The sequence below is a fragment of the Buteo buteo genome, chromosome Z (assembly GCF_964188355.1).
Source record: "Buteo buteo chromosome Z, bButBut1.hap1.1, whole genome shotgun sequence".
Lineage (NCBI taxonomy): Eukaryota > Metazoa > Chordata > Aves > Accipitriformes > Accipitridae > Buteo > Buteo buteo.
The window spans coordinates 20216718-20232709 of record NC_134204.1 but is presented as its reverse complement, the minus strand read 5'-3'; the positions used below and the strand labels follow the sequence as shown (position 1 = coordinate 20232709).

The following is a 15992-nucleotide window of genomic DNA, read 5'->3' as shown; positions in this document are numbered from 1 at the left end:
TGCTGCTGTCACTTCTTCATGTGGCTTAGAAGGTCTGAAGCCATAGTGAGGTTATTACTTGTTGGGGAAAAAAAATATCTATTCTGCAGGTCATTTAACAATATTTTCTGGGCATCAGTGGTTGTTGTTGCTGTTACTCACCATGATTTGAAGTTTCTTCTTTCCCAAGTTAACAGCAAAAGATTCCACAAAGCACCCTCCTCTATGCAGAGGGCCACCATCGTCCACTGCTTGCAAAAGGAAGAGTCTAAGAGCCATCCTTTCCACTGGAGTACATACTCCTTGGGCAGTGCCTCCCTGAACAGCCTTATTCTTGCCTCTGCAGTTTTTAATAGCAGCCACTTGAGAGTCACTGCTGAGTGGAAAAGGCTCCCTGAATTAGTAGCGCTTACTGTATCACTAGGTCTTTGGTAGCTGACTTTGCCCTCGGAATGTGAATAATTACTGGTGCTTTTGCTGTATGTAGCTTCTGGATGTTTTGCAACCAGCCTTAAGGGTTCTGTCTCTCACACACCCCAGTGCTGCGTCCAGGCTCATGTGTTTCAATACATATACTAATACCAGTCATTATATGTATTATTTCAAAGCCATCCATGTACCAGTCCTGAAATCCATATCAAATACCCTAAACTGGGTACAGTATGTAGGACTAGGTGGAAAGCATTGATGTTTGGATGCTGTTTTTTTACTTCTTTGAATGAGCATGGGTTTGTGATGGCTACCTGGTCATGGGGGTGAAGTTAAACTGCACTGCTTTTGCCCTACTTAAACCCATCATTAAGGGCTTATCTAGTGCATGAAGTGTTCTGGAGATACTTTACACAGGTAAAACCTTGAATGCATGAACATATGCCTATGCTTTAAAGAGGGAAACAACTGAGCCTCTCAATATGCATTTGGTTTACACACCAAAATTTCAATGACCTCAAGGCATTCTATCATGTGCCAGAAAACAAATGGGCCATTAATTGTATTTAGCCCTGCCTGATTACACAAATTCAATATGAACTAAAGAAAAGTATTAATTGTATATTTTTTTTTCATGGAAAGGAGAACTAAGTGATTTCCCAAACTTCTGAACATGAACAAACCTTGAATATTACCTATGAATTACACTACTTTGCCAAAGGCCGTGCAGCTCTAGTAAACGCTGCCTGCTCAGGTCATCACAACTTGAATTGTACTGTAATTAGCATGAGAAAAAAAAAACAACTACCCATTTTTTAAATCCTCTCTATAAAGATTCTGCTTTGCCCCAAATAGATACCTGGGGAGTTTTAGAGAATTACTGCTCCTGATAAATAAAGAATGATGAAATGAGTATACGGCATATGGTACAGGGGAATATGGCAAGGAGAACTTCAGCCTCTTTTGCAAATGTATATAGTAGAAAAATACATAGATGCAAAGCTCTTTCCATGCCCACTGCAGACATTAGAGAGGTAACATTTGTTTTCAACAGGGTAAATTTCTGACTTATTAATTATATACTATGTAAATCTACAGACACAGAAGGGCTTCAATGGCAACAGTGGTGTTCTTCTGCTTTGCTGAGGCACAGAAGCTGCAGGGTTTCTGCTTGTTCTTCAATATATTTCTGACTTGGGCACAGTCTGTGTCCCCAGTTACCTGCAGGACTGTTACTCCCCTAGTCAGTTATTGCCCATCTTACCTTTGGACTTTTGGTGGTTTGGGATTTCTTTGTTTGTTTTCCCTAAGTGTAGTAGTTTGCACTTGCTTTTGCTGAGTTTTGCTACCTGAATTTCTTACTGTTTCTCCAATATATCAAGGTCATTTTGCATTGTAAACCTGTTCTCTGGGAAATTACACCTTGCGTGCCTTTTTTTCATCAGGTGTGTGTCCACATTACAGTAATAGATCTATCTTATTTTTTTATGAAAATCTCTGACAAAGTTAATAATCCTTCCTTATTAAAACTACATAATTTCTCACTTCTACATCCACTCCACCAGTGTCCCAGATGTTCTTTCTGATGTTGCTTGATGACCAGTGAGAAGGCAGACTTCATAGGTTCAAAGGTTCACTTCTGAGAAACACCAACTGTGGGCAGGATTTTAGGTACTTAGGATTTTTTAGGTTAGGTTAACTGACTTGAAACTCCTCAAGTCCTCTTTTCCTGTCTTTTTATTCTACAGCCCTCAAGAAACTCCATCCACTATTCTACCTATGAGTTCCTCAAGTGTGCTGAATGTTTAGTTTGGTTTGGGGATTTTTTTTAAGATCAGAATTGACTTCTAAATTGCAGATTGTCACAGGTGCATTGACTGCGGTAGTTACTCAGTTCATACCAGCTGATTATGTGGTCTATTATGCCTAATAAAAAATAGTTCATTTATCAGTTTATCCTCTGCTAAAATGGTCCAAATCTAGATTAACTTCAGATGTTTCTCTGGAACTACATAAAATTTTCATTGTGTTAAGAGACAATACTCTTGTCATTTCCTCATGTCTGCAGAATTTCCCTGAACCTGCACCATGAAAATTTCTGTCAGAGGTTATGGAAAGGGAATACCCAAAGGGGCTGCCAGGAAAAATGCAAACATGAACACTCAGGTTTTCATTGGAGTTCACCAGAAAATGGAATGATAATGACAGGCTGAGATGGTCACCTTTTGAGCAGAGCGCTTTACAGCAGGATTCTTCCTGCATGTAAAGAACCAGGACATAAGCATGATACCAATCTGCGGAGAAGCAGTTGGCTCAAAGAATGGTTAATACGGTTAGTTTTAAAGGATGAAGCCAGAGAAATAGACAGAGAATCCAAATAACCTTCTGGAGGCTGCCATGACTAGTAAGATGAAACTCAAACTAGAACATCTCAGAGGAAAACGTTAATAGCCTTTCATATATTCATCACAACAGATGCAGATGGAAGGAAATCACAGATGGAATAAGAATGCAACCAAGGAAAAATTAATGTGAAAAATTGCAGGGAAGATTCTCTAGCCAAAACAGAGATGGTTTTATCTCCAATAGAGAACACTTCATATGATTAAACAGAAAAACGAACTATTTGTATAAAAAGAACTTGTGAATAAAATGAAGATTTAAATGAAAAGAAACTAATGCAATTCACAATAAATTCCAAGGCAGAAAAAAAACAGGTCTACAATTAAGGTTTTGAATTCTCCTTTTAAAAAATCAGCAAATTAGTTAGTGAGTTGCGTGAATGAAGGAGCTTGAGCATTTCGATTTAGAGAAGATATAAAACTACATTAACTATAAAGCACAAACAATGTTACACTGCTGAGTGTGAGGTGGAGATTAAGGGTGATCTAACTCCACAGTTTCTTACAAGACTGCTGACACACGAGACACACAACAGCTGTGGCTCTTGTATTTCAGTGTTGGTCCTAGTGGGATACTTTTGTGGCTTGTGACTTCCAGAGCACGTGTGGACCTATCTTCATGACTGACTGCGCCTAGAACAACCCAGACAGTGTCCCACATTCTTCCATTTCACCTTCCTAAGATTTTGATCAGTATTTAGCCTGGTTAATACAGCATCCTCCCATAAAGGTTTTGTTAAAAATAATGTATTCCCATGGAACATTTCTGTTTCAGGCAGCCTGTGTTTTTTGATGAAAAAGTATCTCTCCAAGCAGACCAAGTCTCCTTCAGGCAAACTACAGATTCTCTGTTTATCAAAAGTAAACCTTTGAACTTATCAAGTCTTATTGATAACCAAACACAAAGTAAATCACTTAACACTGGAGTTGTTTTCTTCAGTTGAATATTAGCCCTGCCAGGCTTTAGTGGTATTTTTATTCATATTTTGATCAAATTTTTCAAATGCAGGTTTGAGTACACACAACACAAGACAAACAAACAACAGTTCAAAGAAAGCAGCAAATTCATTTGTAAAAAAGTCATGCTTTTCACTTTCTGTGCACTCTCTCTCTTTCTCTTTTTCCTCCAGTCCAGCTACCATCTCAGGGTGCTAAGAAGTTTAAGTCACTGCCTTTAAATTCCCTAAGGACTGGTGCAGTTACTCTACCACCAGCCCCAACCTCCAGATCCCAGAAAAGGGGACATTCTCAGAGTCATTTGCTCTATTCTCTCTTGCCTGGTCTATCAGGAGAGCCTCTGAAACCAAGCTGTGTCCTACCTGCTATCCCAAGCCAGAAGAAATCTAACCCTGCAGAAGAGCTTGAGAAATCTCTCACCAAACCAGACACTGAAAATTAACTCATTACACTGGCCTCACTCAGTTGAAATATATCTAAGAGCTTGTTACAAGGTAACTGTGCAGTAAAATCTCATTAATTTTGCACTAACGATGTTCTTGTGAACTGGAGGGTAAATGAACAAAAAACAAGAAAGGGTAGCACATCACAAAAGCTGCACTGTGCATTTATATAGGCATTTTCATTACAGTTTTCATTTATGATGAAGTAACTAAATCAGTATTTCACAGTGCTGTAAATCTATTTTGTGAATGGAATCCTCATACTGTGCAGTCTTGTTGCAGCAATGTGCTGTTAAGCCAGAAAACAGGAACAAAGAGTAAGATTTTCTGTGTGATTTAAAAGGCGGGAAAAGGGAAACATAAATTGACAGGGATTCTCTGTAGTTTGTAAATGCAAAGGTGCTGATTCTGAGGCTGTGTGCCATCAAAAACACCTTTTTAAGATTAAAACAATAAGCTCAGAATAAAAGGCAGTTTTAGCAAATGAGGGGGTTTGGCTCTTTGTTTTTCACATATTTTCTACATTGTAAGCTTGTGGGGTTTGTGAATTCAACAAGCTAAAAAAATACAATGAAACACTAATCTCTGTGGGACAGACAGGGCTATAGCACACACTGTTCAAAACTGTTCATTGCACTGACAGATTTATGTCTTTCATTTAATTCTTCGTGTTCCTCAGTAACAAAAATGCAATTGTGTATTATAATTTTCATAAAACAAGGACTGCATGGTCCTGAGTTATTAGGCATTATTTCATCACTTTGATCACTGAACTGAAGAAGGAAATCTAACTAGAGTGCTGTTCAGTCAAGAGCCTTGGCAAGTGCTATAAGTCTTTGACTAACACAAGACTGTCCTTTCCTAGAGGCCGACAAAGACACCAGCCTCTGCTTGCTTCAGGATTCTTATCTAAAGCTTGCTGCGGTTATTCTAGAGGCTTTTCTGCTTCTGATTACAGAGGGGCTGTAGCCATTACTGTTGGCAGGGGGAGGGGGGGATCGTCCCCTTTTGTCACCCCTTCTGTAACACCATTGCTAATAAACCTGTCTTACAGTAGCTCTACATCAGCAGTTCATTCAACCAGGACGTGGCATTTCTGTTTATCTCTAAATGTTTTATTAGCAGTACAAACATTTCTTTTGCTGTGTCACAGTAAAAGACAAACCTGACGTGAAAGAGAAGGTAATCATGTCCCAGTAGCTGCAGTTTCCAATTTCCTTGTGGTAATGACTGTAAATAGAAGGACGGCTGGTGGCTGTCGCAGACAGACAGTCCCAGAAAGAAAAAAGCAGAGTACAACAACAGCTGCTCTGATGCAACACAGCGAAGAGGGAACTTTTGCACACAAATAAAAGGATATTTTATTTTTAAACATCTAATCCAAATGTCAGGGTATAAAGCTCAAATTCAACAAGCGATGTAAACCTCTAGCTTCTTGCTGAAATCTGTGAAAGTAAAAAGCTCATGTGCTTGGGCCTGTGTTGTGGTTTAACCTCAGCCAGCAACTAAGCACCACACAGCTGCTCACTCACTCCCCCCCACCCAGTGGGACAGGGGAGAAAATTGGGAAAATAAGTAAAACTCATGGGTTGAGATAAGAATGGTTTAACAGAACAGAAAAGAAGAAACTAATAACGATACTGATAACACTAATAAAATGACAACAGCAATAATAAAAGGATCGGAATGTACAAATGATGCGCAGTGCAATTGCTCACCACCTGTCAATCAACACCCAGCTAGTCCCCAAGCAGTGATCCCCCACCCCCACTCCCCCCAGTTTATACACTAGATGTGACGTCCCATGGTATGGAATACCCTGTTGGCCAGTTTGGTTCAGGTGCCCTGGCTCTGTCCTGTGCCAACTTCTTGTGCCCCTCCAGCTTTCTCGCTGGCTGGGCATGAGAAGCTGAAAAATCCTTGACTTTAGTCTAAACACTACTTAGCAACAACTGAGAACATCAGTGTTACCAACATTCTTCACGTACTGAACTCAAAACATAGCACTGCACCAGCTACTAGGAAGACAATTAACTCTATCCCAGCTGAAACCAGGACAGCCTGACAGGCAACCTAGTCCCTGAGGCTAGACAGAAGAAATATGGCATGACAGAAGCACACTCTGTTAAAGGAAAAATCAATTCTGTCATGTTCTGTCTTTGCACCTGACCAGTCCTACCTCGTCCAGCCTCACTGAAAAGTCCAGAGTCCGTCCTACAACGTACCAGACTGGCTTTTGGTCCGTGGACTCACTGCCTGAGCTGCTCTGCTCTCCAGAGCCCCGAAGATTGTCTGCCCTGGAACTCCACCAGTTGCAACCCCCAAATTCTCTGTTCTGACTCCAGCCCTTTTGTACCTCTCCCTGTGGCCTCACACAAGAGGCAAGTGGTTCATAAGTCAGTTCCTAGAAATATTCAAGCTTCAGTGCAGACATTAAGCCACTACCAAAAGGTACAGAGCAGATGGTTTTGGTGCAGACTGCACAGAGGAGAAGGAAAAATAGTTCATATGGCTCTGGCCAGCAGCAAATAACTTCTATGTTAACTGTGTCAGTGTAGACATGAGGAGAATGAGGTTTGTCTTTGCAGAGTGAGAGCCCAAAGTAACCACTCTGGCAGAGATTAATTATCTCTAGTTTAACACACTGTTTAGGAGTGGGTATAGTGTGTGGAAGGAAGAGAAAACCAAATGTCACAGCAAGGAAATCCCAGTGAGGTCAAATGTTTGTAACTCCATCGGCACTCTAGCCATTTTGAGTTGGTAAGAAAACCAAGCTTTTTGCTATCAATTGGGACACCTCAAAAGAGGCAAGTCATGTGCTGCAACTCCATGTTTTCCTGAGTAGAAGGGAATCCCCACTGCTATTATTGGCTTTGAGAGAGGGGGTCAATCTCTCTCATCTCTTGTGTTCCCCTGCCTGTCCAGGGACTGGGAGAGTCCTGGGCTCCCTAATGGCAATCATATAAAAGCTGTGGTGGCGCCCATTTCTTTGCCAGCTGTGGTTCCATGCTGGAGACGAAGATACAGGAGCAGTCTGTGTTGGCTTCCCATAGAGGCTTGAACAAATTTCAAATGTTTCCAGTATTACAGCAAGAGAGAAAGGGAGCGACATTCCCCCATGCCTTAGGCTAGACACTTCCATTCCCAGAAAGGAAGCAGTCAGCTTTCTGGTTTTCCTATTCAGCCATGCTTTATTAACGCAGCATGGGCAGACAAAGCTGAATAATGAACAATTTTTGAACAAAGATAACACTGTCTTTCACATTAATTTTCCTCAAAAATGCAGAATTTCAGGTGCAGTCACTTGAAGCTAGAAACACACATTACCACTGCCTCCTGTATACAGTCAGTTTGTGTGACAGGAGACATCTGCTAGCTGATTTTTTTCCTATCATTTCCCCCTTTTTTCCTTATCTTTTTCTAGGAAGGAATTTTTTTTCCTTGGGTCTCCAACCCAGCAAATAGACTTTTTCAGGAAAGGAATGCAAATCTAATTGCCTGTTCAAAAGTAAGCATAGAATACAGTACTTACCTGAACAGAGACGGTCTTAAATACATGGTAATCTGAACTAAGATCCAGGTCACTTTTCTAATGTGTTTCTTCTGTAGACTGTCAATAAAGAAGTAGTTCATAATCTACAAAATATATATCTTTTAAAAATTAGTGCTCATAGAAACCACTAAAAATTATTCTCAGAAATGTTCCCACAAGGAACTATTCTTATCTTTGGGGTTTGATAGCCAAATTCTACAGTAAATAAACAAGTCAAATTAAGTTGAAGTCTTTCACCTTCAGAGGAGAGCAGACTGTTGACTGCAGCTTACTGCATGAAAGATAACAAATGAACCAATACCTACTTCAGCTACACTAACCTCTTGCTCTGACCCTTCCTGGAAGATAATGGCAGGAGAGACAATAAAAGGCTAGCACAGTAGATTAGCAATTGCCAAGAAATGTCTGGTCAGTAGGTCATGACAGAGATTTTTTTTTACTCTGTCTAGTGATTAAATATCTCTGGCACATTATTCTGTGGCACTAGTTGAGTGTTAACTCAGAGTGTTGCAGTACTTAGGTGCCTGGGGAGTTTGGCTTGGCACAAAGAGCTAAGAAAATATACATAATACAGGATATGTTTTCTGACCAAAACACAATATACTTCCTCACTGGCATATGATCTACATTCTATATACAATTCTTACGAACAGAATTTGCAAATGCTTTTAAAAATGGTGCAGCCTTTATTCCAGAGGACCATTTACTTACACATTGATACCAAATGGAGTGGTCCACTCTTCCAGTAAACTCTGCAGGAGGTTAACACTAGTCCATTATTTAAAACAAAGAAAAATGTTCATATGTAAAACAAAGGATCATCCAGTATTATGAGGATCTTTCAAAGGCTATTCTATTGTTGAGCAGAGTGTCTGACGAGCAGGCTAATTTTCTTGTATAAATACCTAAAAAGGAAGCTATATCCTCTAAAATTCAGACCTAATGAAGCATTTTAAACACCCCTACCACTGCCAGAGGTGGAGATCTCTGACTCTTCACCTGAAATACACTGCATTCTTTTACCATCAGCAAAGAGGAGTCTGCACAATCCATATATTTTTCCACTGCAAAACACCAGAAGCATCACAGTTACCACTTCAGGACATAAAAGCATAGCAACATTTCAAACAATTCTAATAGGTCTATAAGAGCTCATCTGATCATACTATCATCATGAGTCATCAGACCTGTTTCTCTGCATCTGCATTGTAATAATGATTTAGAAGAAGACAGAAGTATTGAAAGTATACATTATTTGTCTTTGTATTTTAAAAGTGGAATTTTTCTCTCATTATTTTCATAGGGTTTTCCTATGTTCCTTAGTTTCAGAGAAAGTAAAGATTTTCCTGCGCTGTCCCTATTAGTGGAAAAGCTCAGCATTAGGAGAGAGATAGTTTAGACCAGAGGTTATCAGGTGTCCAGCATCAAAGCCACCTCTAACCAAGGGCAGTGGGTAGTACTTGATGTGAAGCACTTGACACAGAGGCAAGAAATAAACTCCAGGCCCATCAGGATCCTGAAGTCCAAATGTTCCCTCCCTGCTAGCCAACACTGTCAAAGGCCTGCCTTCTGCTGCTACTACTGAGCCTTGTAAGGTCTGCAGACACCTACATGGTACAGCCCCCTGCAGTAACTTTCCATTCCCCACCTCACTGTTTGTGGTGCTCTAGGCTACTTGGCATCATGGTGTGACCTTCTGCTGCTCTGCAAACACCAGGAAGAACCTGCAGAGTCAAGGGGGTGTTCATACCTGTCCAAGAGGAATACTTGACTCCAAGGACATGTGCCTTCCTGCACCTTTGTGAATGTTTCTGTGCTCAGCATGTGGGATCCCATCCTGTGGAAGAAAGCTGTGGTGGAGTTCCTTGTATCACACAGGAGCAGACTGAAACTGTCTAAACACATCAATGCACTAAGGCTCGGTCCAGCCCTCCCAATATGTCTCTGTAGCCATCATCACCACCACAAAAGACCCCACAGTCATAGCCTTCCCAATCAAGATTACATCAGGAAGATTAGTTTGGTAAAAGGACAAGTGAGGAGAAGAAGCCAGAGGCAGATCCCATGCTCACACAGTGCCACAAACTTCAGCTATAATTTCAGCTTGTCAACTGAGCTGAAAGGAGCTTTGCACATCTACTGAAAACTATGAAGGGAGACCTTCCCACAGCGCATGAATAGTTGGCTGCACTTAAATGATGGAGAATAAATGGGACTGTTTCTTTCATACACAGAAGTTGAGGGTAAATATCATCCAATGAAGGAAAAAAAATAAGGTCTAACCAGAAAGGCTATACAAAATATACAGCTGTAAAGACTACATTTTCAGTTTCTGAAATTTGCCAATCCTGTCCTGTTTCTGAAGTGACTATTTGTGGTAGACTCTTGGAAATAAGGCAGAGATGTATTAATAAGAACAGCTAAACCAAACTGTCAAAAGATAACTTAACCCAGAGGGAGGCTCTGCCTCCCATTCTGTCCAAATCCTAGCACCAGACAGATGTACTTGTTTTTCTGATCTGGAGGTCTGGAGCTTCTTAAAGGTCCATTCACCCTCCAGCTGTTGATCCAAAGAGACATCCTGTGTAGGGAATTTATCAGAAAGGGGTTGGAAGCTTTTGAAAATTCTAATACTTGACATTCTAAAAATATTTTTGTGCTTTGGCCTCTCCTGTTACAGTGTCTAGTGTTTCTTCCACTGTTCACTATGTTGTGATCTTACAGAGATTTTCCTCCCATTGTTGATTTGGGCATTTTTTTCAGAATGTCCTAGAAACTACAGACTGAAGCCACCTGAAGTTTGTCATTGTCCCTGTGGTCTTCCTCTCAGCTAAACATTTTTAAAAGATTGAATTTCCTTTAAATAGATTTGCCATCTTATTTTCATTGTGGGTTCCAAGATATATCTTGAGAAAGCTGCTTCTGATTTGCCATTGCTTAAATTTCTTCATGAGACACAAAATCATGCACACTAACAGGGTTCATGATAGTTAATGTGCATGGAAATTTCCACTCAGAGACATAGTGACTTGTCAGTGGCACAGGCCATGAGAAGCAATTTGTGCCCTTCTGTCCTTCAACTTCCTTCTGTTCTGTTGGGTTTTTTTAATGCCTGATGAATTTACATCAGGATTTTATTGTTTTCACTTTTATATACATGCCTACTGTACACTTAATCAAATGCTGCATTTATAGGCACTTTAAAAGCAGAGCTCAAGCCTCTCCTACACTGCTCCTGATGCAGAGCTCATACTACGTAGTTTTAGAAATGCAAAAATCAGTGTGTCAGAACTTTCAGCTATATTATACCTTTCCTTGGAGCAGTCATTGAGAATTCAGACACCACCTTCTTAAGCGTGGTAATTATGAGGTCCTAAGTCTCTTGGTTCACAACAGCAAGAAATACTTTTCCAAATTCTTTTTCACAAAGAAAATTTTGACATCAATACCATCAGATATATCAACATCAGTTTTCAATGTTATTTTTGCAAATGTAAGATTAGCACATGTCATACAAGTGTCAAAAACAGACTGTAAAGCTGTGGCAGGAACCAGGGTAAGCTCTTTATCTAAATGGAAAAAAGCAAGCACCAGTTTTTGCACGCTTCTTGTGCTCTCTAATAAGGTGGTAAACAGGAAGATAGTCTGCTTTCACAGAGGTTTTATTCTCCTCTCAGCTTTTATGTGAGGATAGCACCTGGTTACCAAAATCCACAGAGATCTTGTAGCAAACTGGAGGATATTTTTACAAGTTCTAATGAAATTTAGCACTTAACAAAAAGTAATCACTCAATCACTGAAACCTTCCCAGTAGGCTAGTAAATATTATCCCAATGTCACACATGAAGAAACTAAGGCAGAAAGATTAGACCCTAGATTTCCAATAGTGGCTTCTCAGAACAGGGGTTGGGAGCTATCTTCAGTGCTCAAGTGTTAAACCTCCAAAATGCAGCTTCTGTTTTCCCTCCTTACGGGAACTTGCTTATGAGTGTTCAGCATTTATGACAATCAGGTGGAGAAACGCAGGAAGAAAATTAAGGGCTGAAAAGTAAAGATTATAAATGGGTCTCCTCAGGGCACAGTGCAGAGAGTCAGAGTCTGACAGCAGATCCTGGCCACTGGCCTATGCTTATTCTTGGCCAAAAGCCACCTTGGCAAGCTCAGCTGCAAAGCTCCTGCTGAGGAGTGTGTGGTAGTCACAGTGCTATCACTGACAGTCTGAAAAGCAACATTACCCACAGCAATGGACAGTTCATGCAGGATGCTGGGCATCTTGGCCAGGAACCACAGTCTCAGAGCAGTAGTAAAGGACTGAGAAAGAGCCTTTATCTTCAGGAAAATTAAGTGACAACCTTACTTATGGCAGTCACTTTGTGTGATTACTGTCTGGGCTCGGAAAGGCATAGAGTTGCATTGGATAAATTACCTGCCAGCTGAGATTAGCTCTTCCTTTGTCTCCTTGATCCTCCTTGTCCTCTCATCGACTCAATCTCCTTAGAGGATGGAAGAGATTTTGGAGTCACAGTACCACTCTGCCATTCCAAACAACAGAAAAGAGATTAAAGAAGCTAATACATAAAGAGCATGTTCCAGCTGCTCTCCTGACATGTTTTGTGAATTCTAACTGAACACATCATATAATACCTACAGTAGGTTCTCTGTAATACTCACTGAACAATGACTGTTACCACATAGGAGAGCTGCAGCCGTTCTCACAGAGAACGGCTTTGTTTCACATCCTCTAGCTGATCCAAATCGAAATGCTGCTGCCCTGTAGTACTGCCCATGGAGGGACACCAAAAATGGTACATGAGGTCAGCACAACCTTTCTTGGGTAGCATCGGTTGTTAAGCACCTTGGCACATCATTTTCACCCAAAAAAGATGGGGGGTCACCAGCACTTGGGAATGCAGAGCTGTATTTACAGGTTAACCACAGGAAAGTGCTGAGGAGACGGAGGGTTGTCATGTTCTCCATTTGCAACAAATGGAAAACTCTTGCAGTAAAATTTAAATCACAAGTTTCTTTGTTCTTTTCTCAGACTTACCTTTAAGGTTTAAAAGGCCAGTGCAAACAGTGCTTACAACTGCCTTCTGTGAGCTGAACCAAAATCATAAACTCAAACCATGGAGGCCACTGGAAAGCTGTAGGATGAGTTCAGTTCTCTACTGATACACTCTGTTTCAGCCAGCAGTCTACTCTGAAAAGTTTCTTGTATTACTGTGCCACCCAGATACATGCAGCCATGGAAATAAAATCCACATTAGCATAATTCCCTTGTTTAATGTTCTAAACTCCATAATCGTAATTTACTAACCCAAATGTTGGGCTAAGTTCAACAGCTGGGCCAGCTGAAACTAACAAGTACCAATTGTTTCAAGTAATGACTTAAATTATCCTAATTTAAACTGTGAATAAAGCCTGTAGACTTTCCTCTCTCCACTAACCTTCACTGTTTATGGTTTTCTTTGAACATGCCATTACATAAGTAGAAGCTTTACTTACCCTCTGGCCCATCTTCTCTACTCTGTCAGAACATCAAGCTAATTCTCACATTTATGTGCATTTCTGCAAGTTTATAATCTGCAAGAGTGACAAATTCTGCATTCCACACAACAGAGTTGGGGGGGGGGGGTGTTGTTGGTTGCTATGCATAACCACATTCTATTATTTAACTATGTAACATTATTACATTGACAGTCAAGTTGATTTTTCTATTCCAAACGTTCTTCAAGAAAAATTCCTCAGCTGCCTGAAGCTGAGAGATGTCAGAGATCTGTGTCAAAATGTTCTCTAAATAGAGACCTTCAAAGAAATGCCGCCACAGGTGTGAACTACTTCCTTTCAAGCACATCTACAACAATCTCAATCCTAGAGTTAGTCTGAGAAACCAACTCTCAAGCTATTTTTAAATATATTTTCATAACAGAAATTGTATCTCAGCTTAAGAAAGAATTTTTAGGGAGAAGAATACCCTAGTGACACTTCTGATTTGGCAGCCATCTGGATTTCTTCAAGAGTCTGAATTCTGCTGGGGAGTATTCCTTTCTTCTGTTCTCAGGAGATCCCAGAAAGTAGTCAGCACTGACCCTCCAGCTATTGAAATGTTATACACATAGTAGGATGAACAGTGTTAACTCCCTAGTGTTAACTCCTTAATGCCATCAACACACAGTAATGTGATGCTTTATTGGAAACACACATTATGTGAACTCTCAAACAGCCATGTCACATCATCAAATGGTTGTAATTAGTTCCAGTACATCAGGGTATGATGTACCACCTTAGTGTAATGATATGTATTTGTTCAGGCGTTTTTGTTTTGGTTTGGGTTTTTTTTTTTACTAAAACTGTCAGTCTGTCATTTTTAAACTGATTACCCAATCTTCCTGGGCAGATCTCCCAGAGCATGTAGTCTTGTCTGTACAGTGAATAAGAAAACATTGAATAAGAATACTTGGTGATGTGGGGTGGTTGGGTAGGTTTTTTGTTTTGTTTTTAATGGTAAAGGAGTGTCACCTGAATGTTGAAATTCTAGGAAAACAAAACCAGTTCATTTCTCCTGTGTACCCTGAAAAAAAATGTCGCTTTCTTTATAAAAAAGGTATGTTACCTTCACTTATTTCAGTGGTGTTCTCAATGGATTAGTATGATACACTATTTTTAAATCAGAACTTGCTTCCTGAGACTCACACTTGCCACCCCAAACCCCTGCAAAGAGGAAATGGTAGTGCCTAGTTCGGCACAACAGAGCAGCATAGCAACAAAATGGAAGGAAAGATGACAATGATGTGTTGAGCTCTGAGTCCCATGTGCCCATACAGAGGCACTCTGGAAAGCTGTTGCCAAGGGGGAAGGAAGGAACTGAGGAACAACCACAAGATGCCACATTTCCAAGGTGAAGCTCACAATGTGATCTGAGCTAAATCAAGAGCTTCAAGGAGGTATTCACAGTAGTTGTGAAAGCAACTATTGCCACTGGATCCTAAGTGACCAGCAAATAAATCAAAATAAGATATTTATGAGAGGTAGCAGCATGGTGTCTGACTTGATCTGATTATTTTTCAAGAATATCTGCAGGGCTATGCTTCCTACGTACAAAGAAACAAACACCAGAAAACAGTTCCAGTTTCTGCATTCAAAAATGGGAACCTGCTTTCCAGGCAGAGGAGCTTGCTCCTTCTCTTCCCATTGTCATCCTAACAGCGACTCTCCCTTTTCTTGTGGTTTCCTGGTGACCTGCTGTGAACACATACTGATTTTCACACCACCCATTCATACTGGCCAGCACCAACATAGCTAGCTCAGGCACCACCTCAGGAATGTGTTCTATATACATGCAAACTGTTCAGCTTTGTACAGCTGTGCCATATAGTGCTAGGACTGTGCTAACAGTTTTGACTTTCTGGGAATACTTATCCAATTTAAATTAAGATCTTACTGGCAAGTACGCTTAATAGCCTCTAGCAAGAGTTTAAGAAAGTAACCAAGAAATACGTTTATGGGAGAGTGGAATGTCACTGAGCAGCAGGGCACGTGACAGTAAGTTGTACTGGGATTTATAAAAGAGAAACCATTTAGGGTGTGATTTGTGTGGTTGGCTTAAACAGCAAAAAAAAATGCAAATTCCATTATGCAAAATACTCTTTCACTTTGCAGTAAGCATAACTGGAAATACAGCTTGTGGCAGAAGCCAGCATTGCCTCAGACTGCATCCGTCCTCTCCCAAGCTGCAGGCAAATCTTTTACTATTCATTCTTGTTCCATTAGACTCTAATTGTGCTAAAGTCCATCTTTTATACATAAGACATGACTACCTATTTAACTGTTTGTAATTGATTTACTTATATCAAAGTAGCACCTGGACATTCCAGTGAAGACTTAAATCTCATTGTGCTTCTTACTGTGTAAATACATTACAAGAAGTAGACCCTGTTATCACAAAATTTAGAACTGAAATAAGAAGGCTACACATAGAGTAGCTAGAGTAACAGCAGTGGTGAAATAAAACAATTTGGTCAAGGTAAAACAGCAAAGATGTCTTGGTTGGTTTCGTGATTCAGCCATACTTATTGTTAGTACCTTTCCGAAATTGAAAATATGGTGCCCGTTTGTAGTTCATGACTGAAAATGGCGGTAATCTTATGCCACTCTCCATTAATATCAGTCACTCTGGTTATCAACATGGCTCAACAGGAAATGAAGCTTACAGAGTAGCAGGGAGTGGTT

The 15992-nt window shown here is 40.3% G+C and overlaps 1 protein-coding gene and 1 long non-coding RNA gene across 6 annotated transcripts in view; one reads left to right on the top strand and one right to left on the bottom strand.

Moving 5' to 3' along the window:
- Positions 1-6161, top strand: part of ANKRD55 (ankyrin repeat domain 55) — a 48928-nt gene extending 42767 nt beyond the window's left edge. For 4 of the 5 annotated variants that reach the window (XM_075021577.1, XM_075021579.1, XM_075021581.1 and 1 more), the window contains one exon: positions 3941-6161. In XM_075021577.1, the coding sequence (XP_074877678.1) occupies positions 3941-4209 (269 nt within the window). In that variant the 3' untranslated portion in view covers positions 4210-6161. The remainder of the gene's footprint in view (positions 1-3940) is intronic. The other variant, XM_075021576.1, reaches the window with a different exon arrangement.
- LOC142027418 (uncharacterized) overlaps positions 1-15992 on the bottom strand; it is a 46131-nt gene that overhangs the window by 11086 nt on the left and 19053 nt on the right. Inside the window, exons 3-6 of the long non-coding RNA XR_012649127.1 lie at positions 12190-12295; positions 9514-9600; positions 8763-8827; positions 7743-7820 (exon numbers count right to left, since the gene is read on the bottom strand). This is a non-coding gene — a long non-coding RNA (uncharacterized LOC142027418). The remainder of the gene's footprint in view (positions 1-7742; positions 7821-8762; positions 8828-9513; positions 9601-12189; positions 12296-15992) is intronic.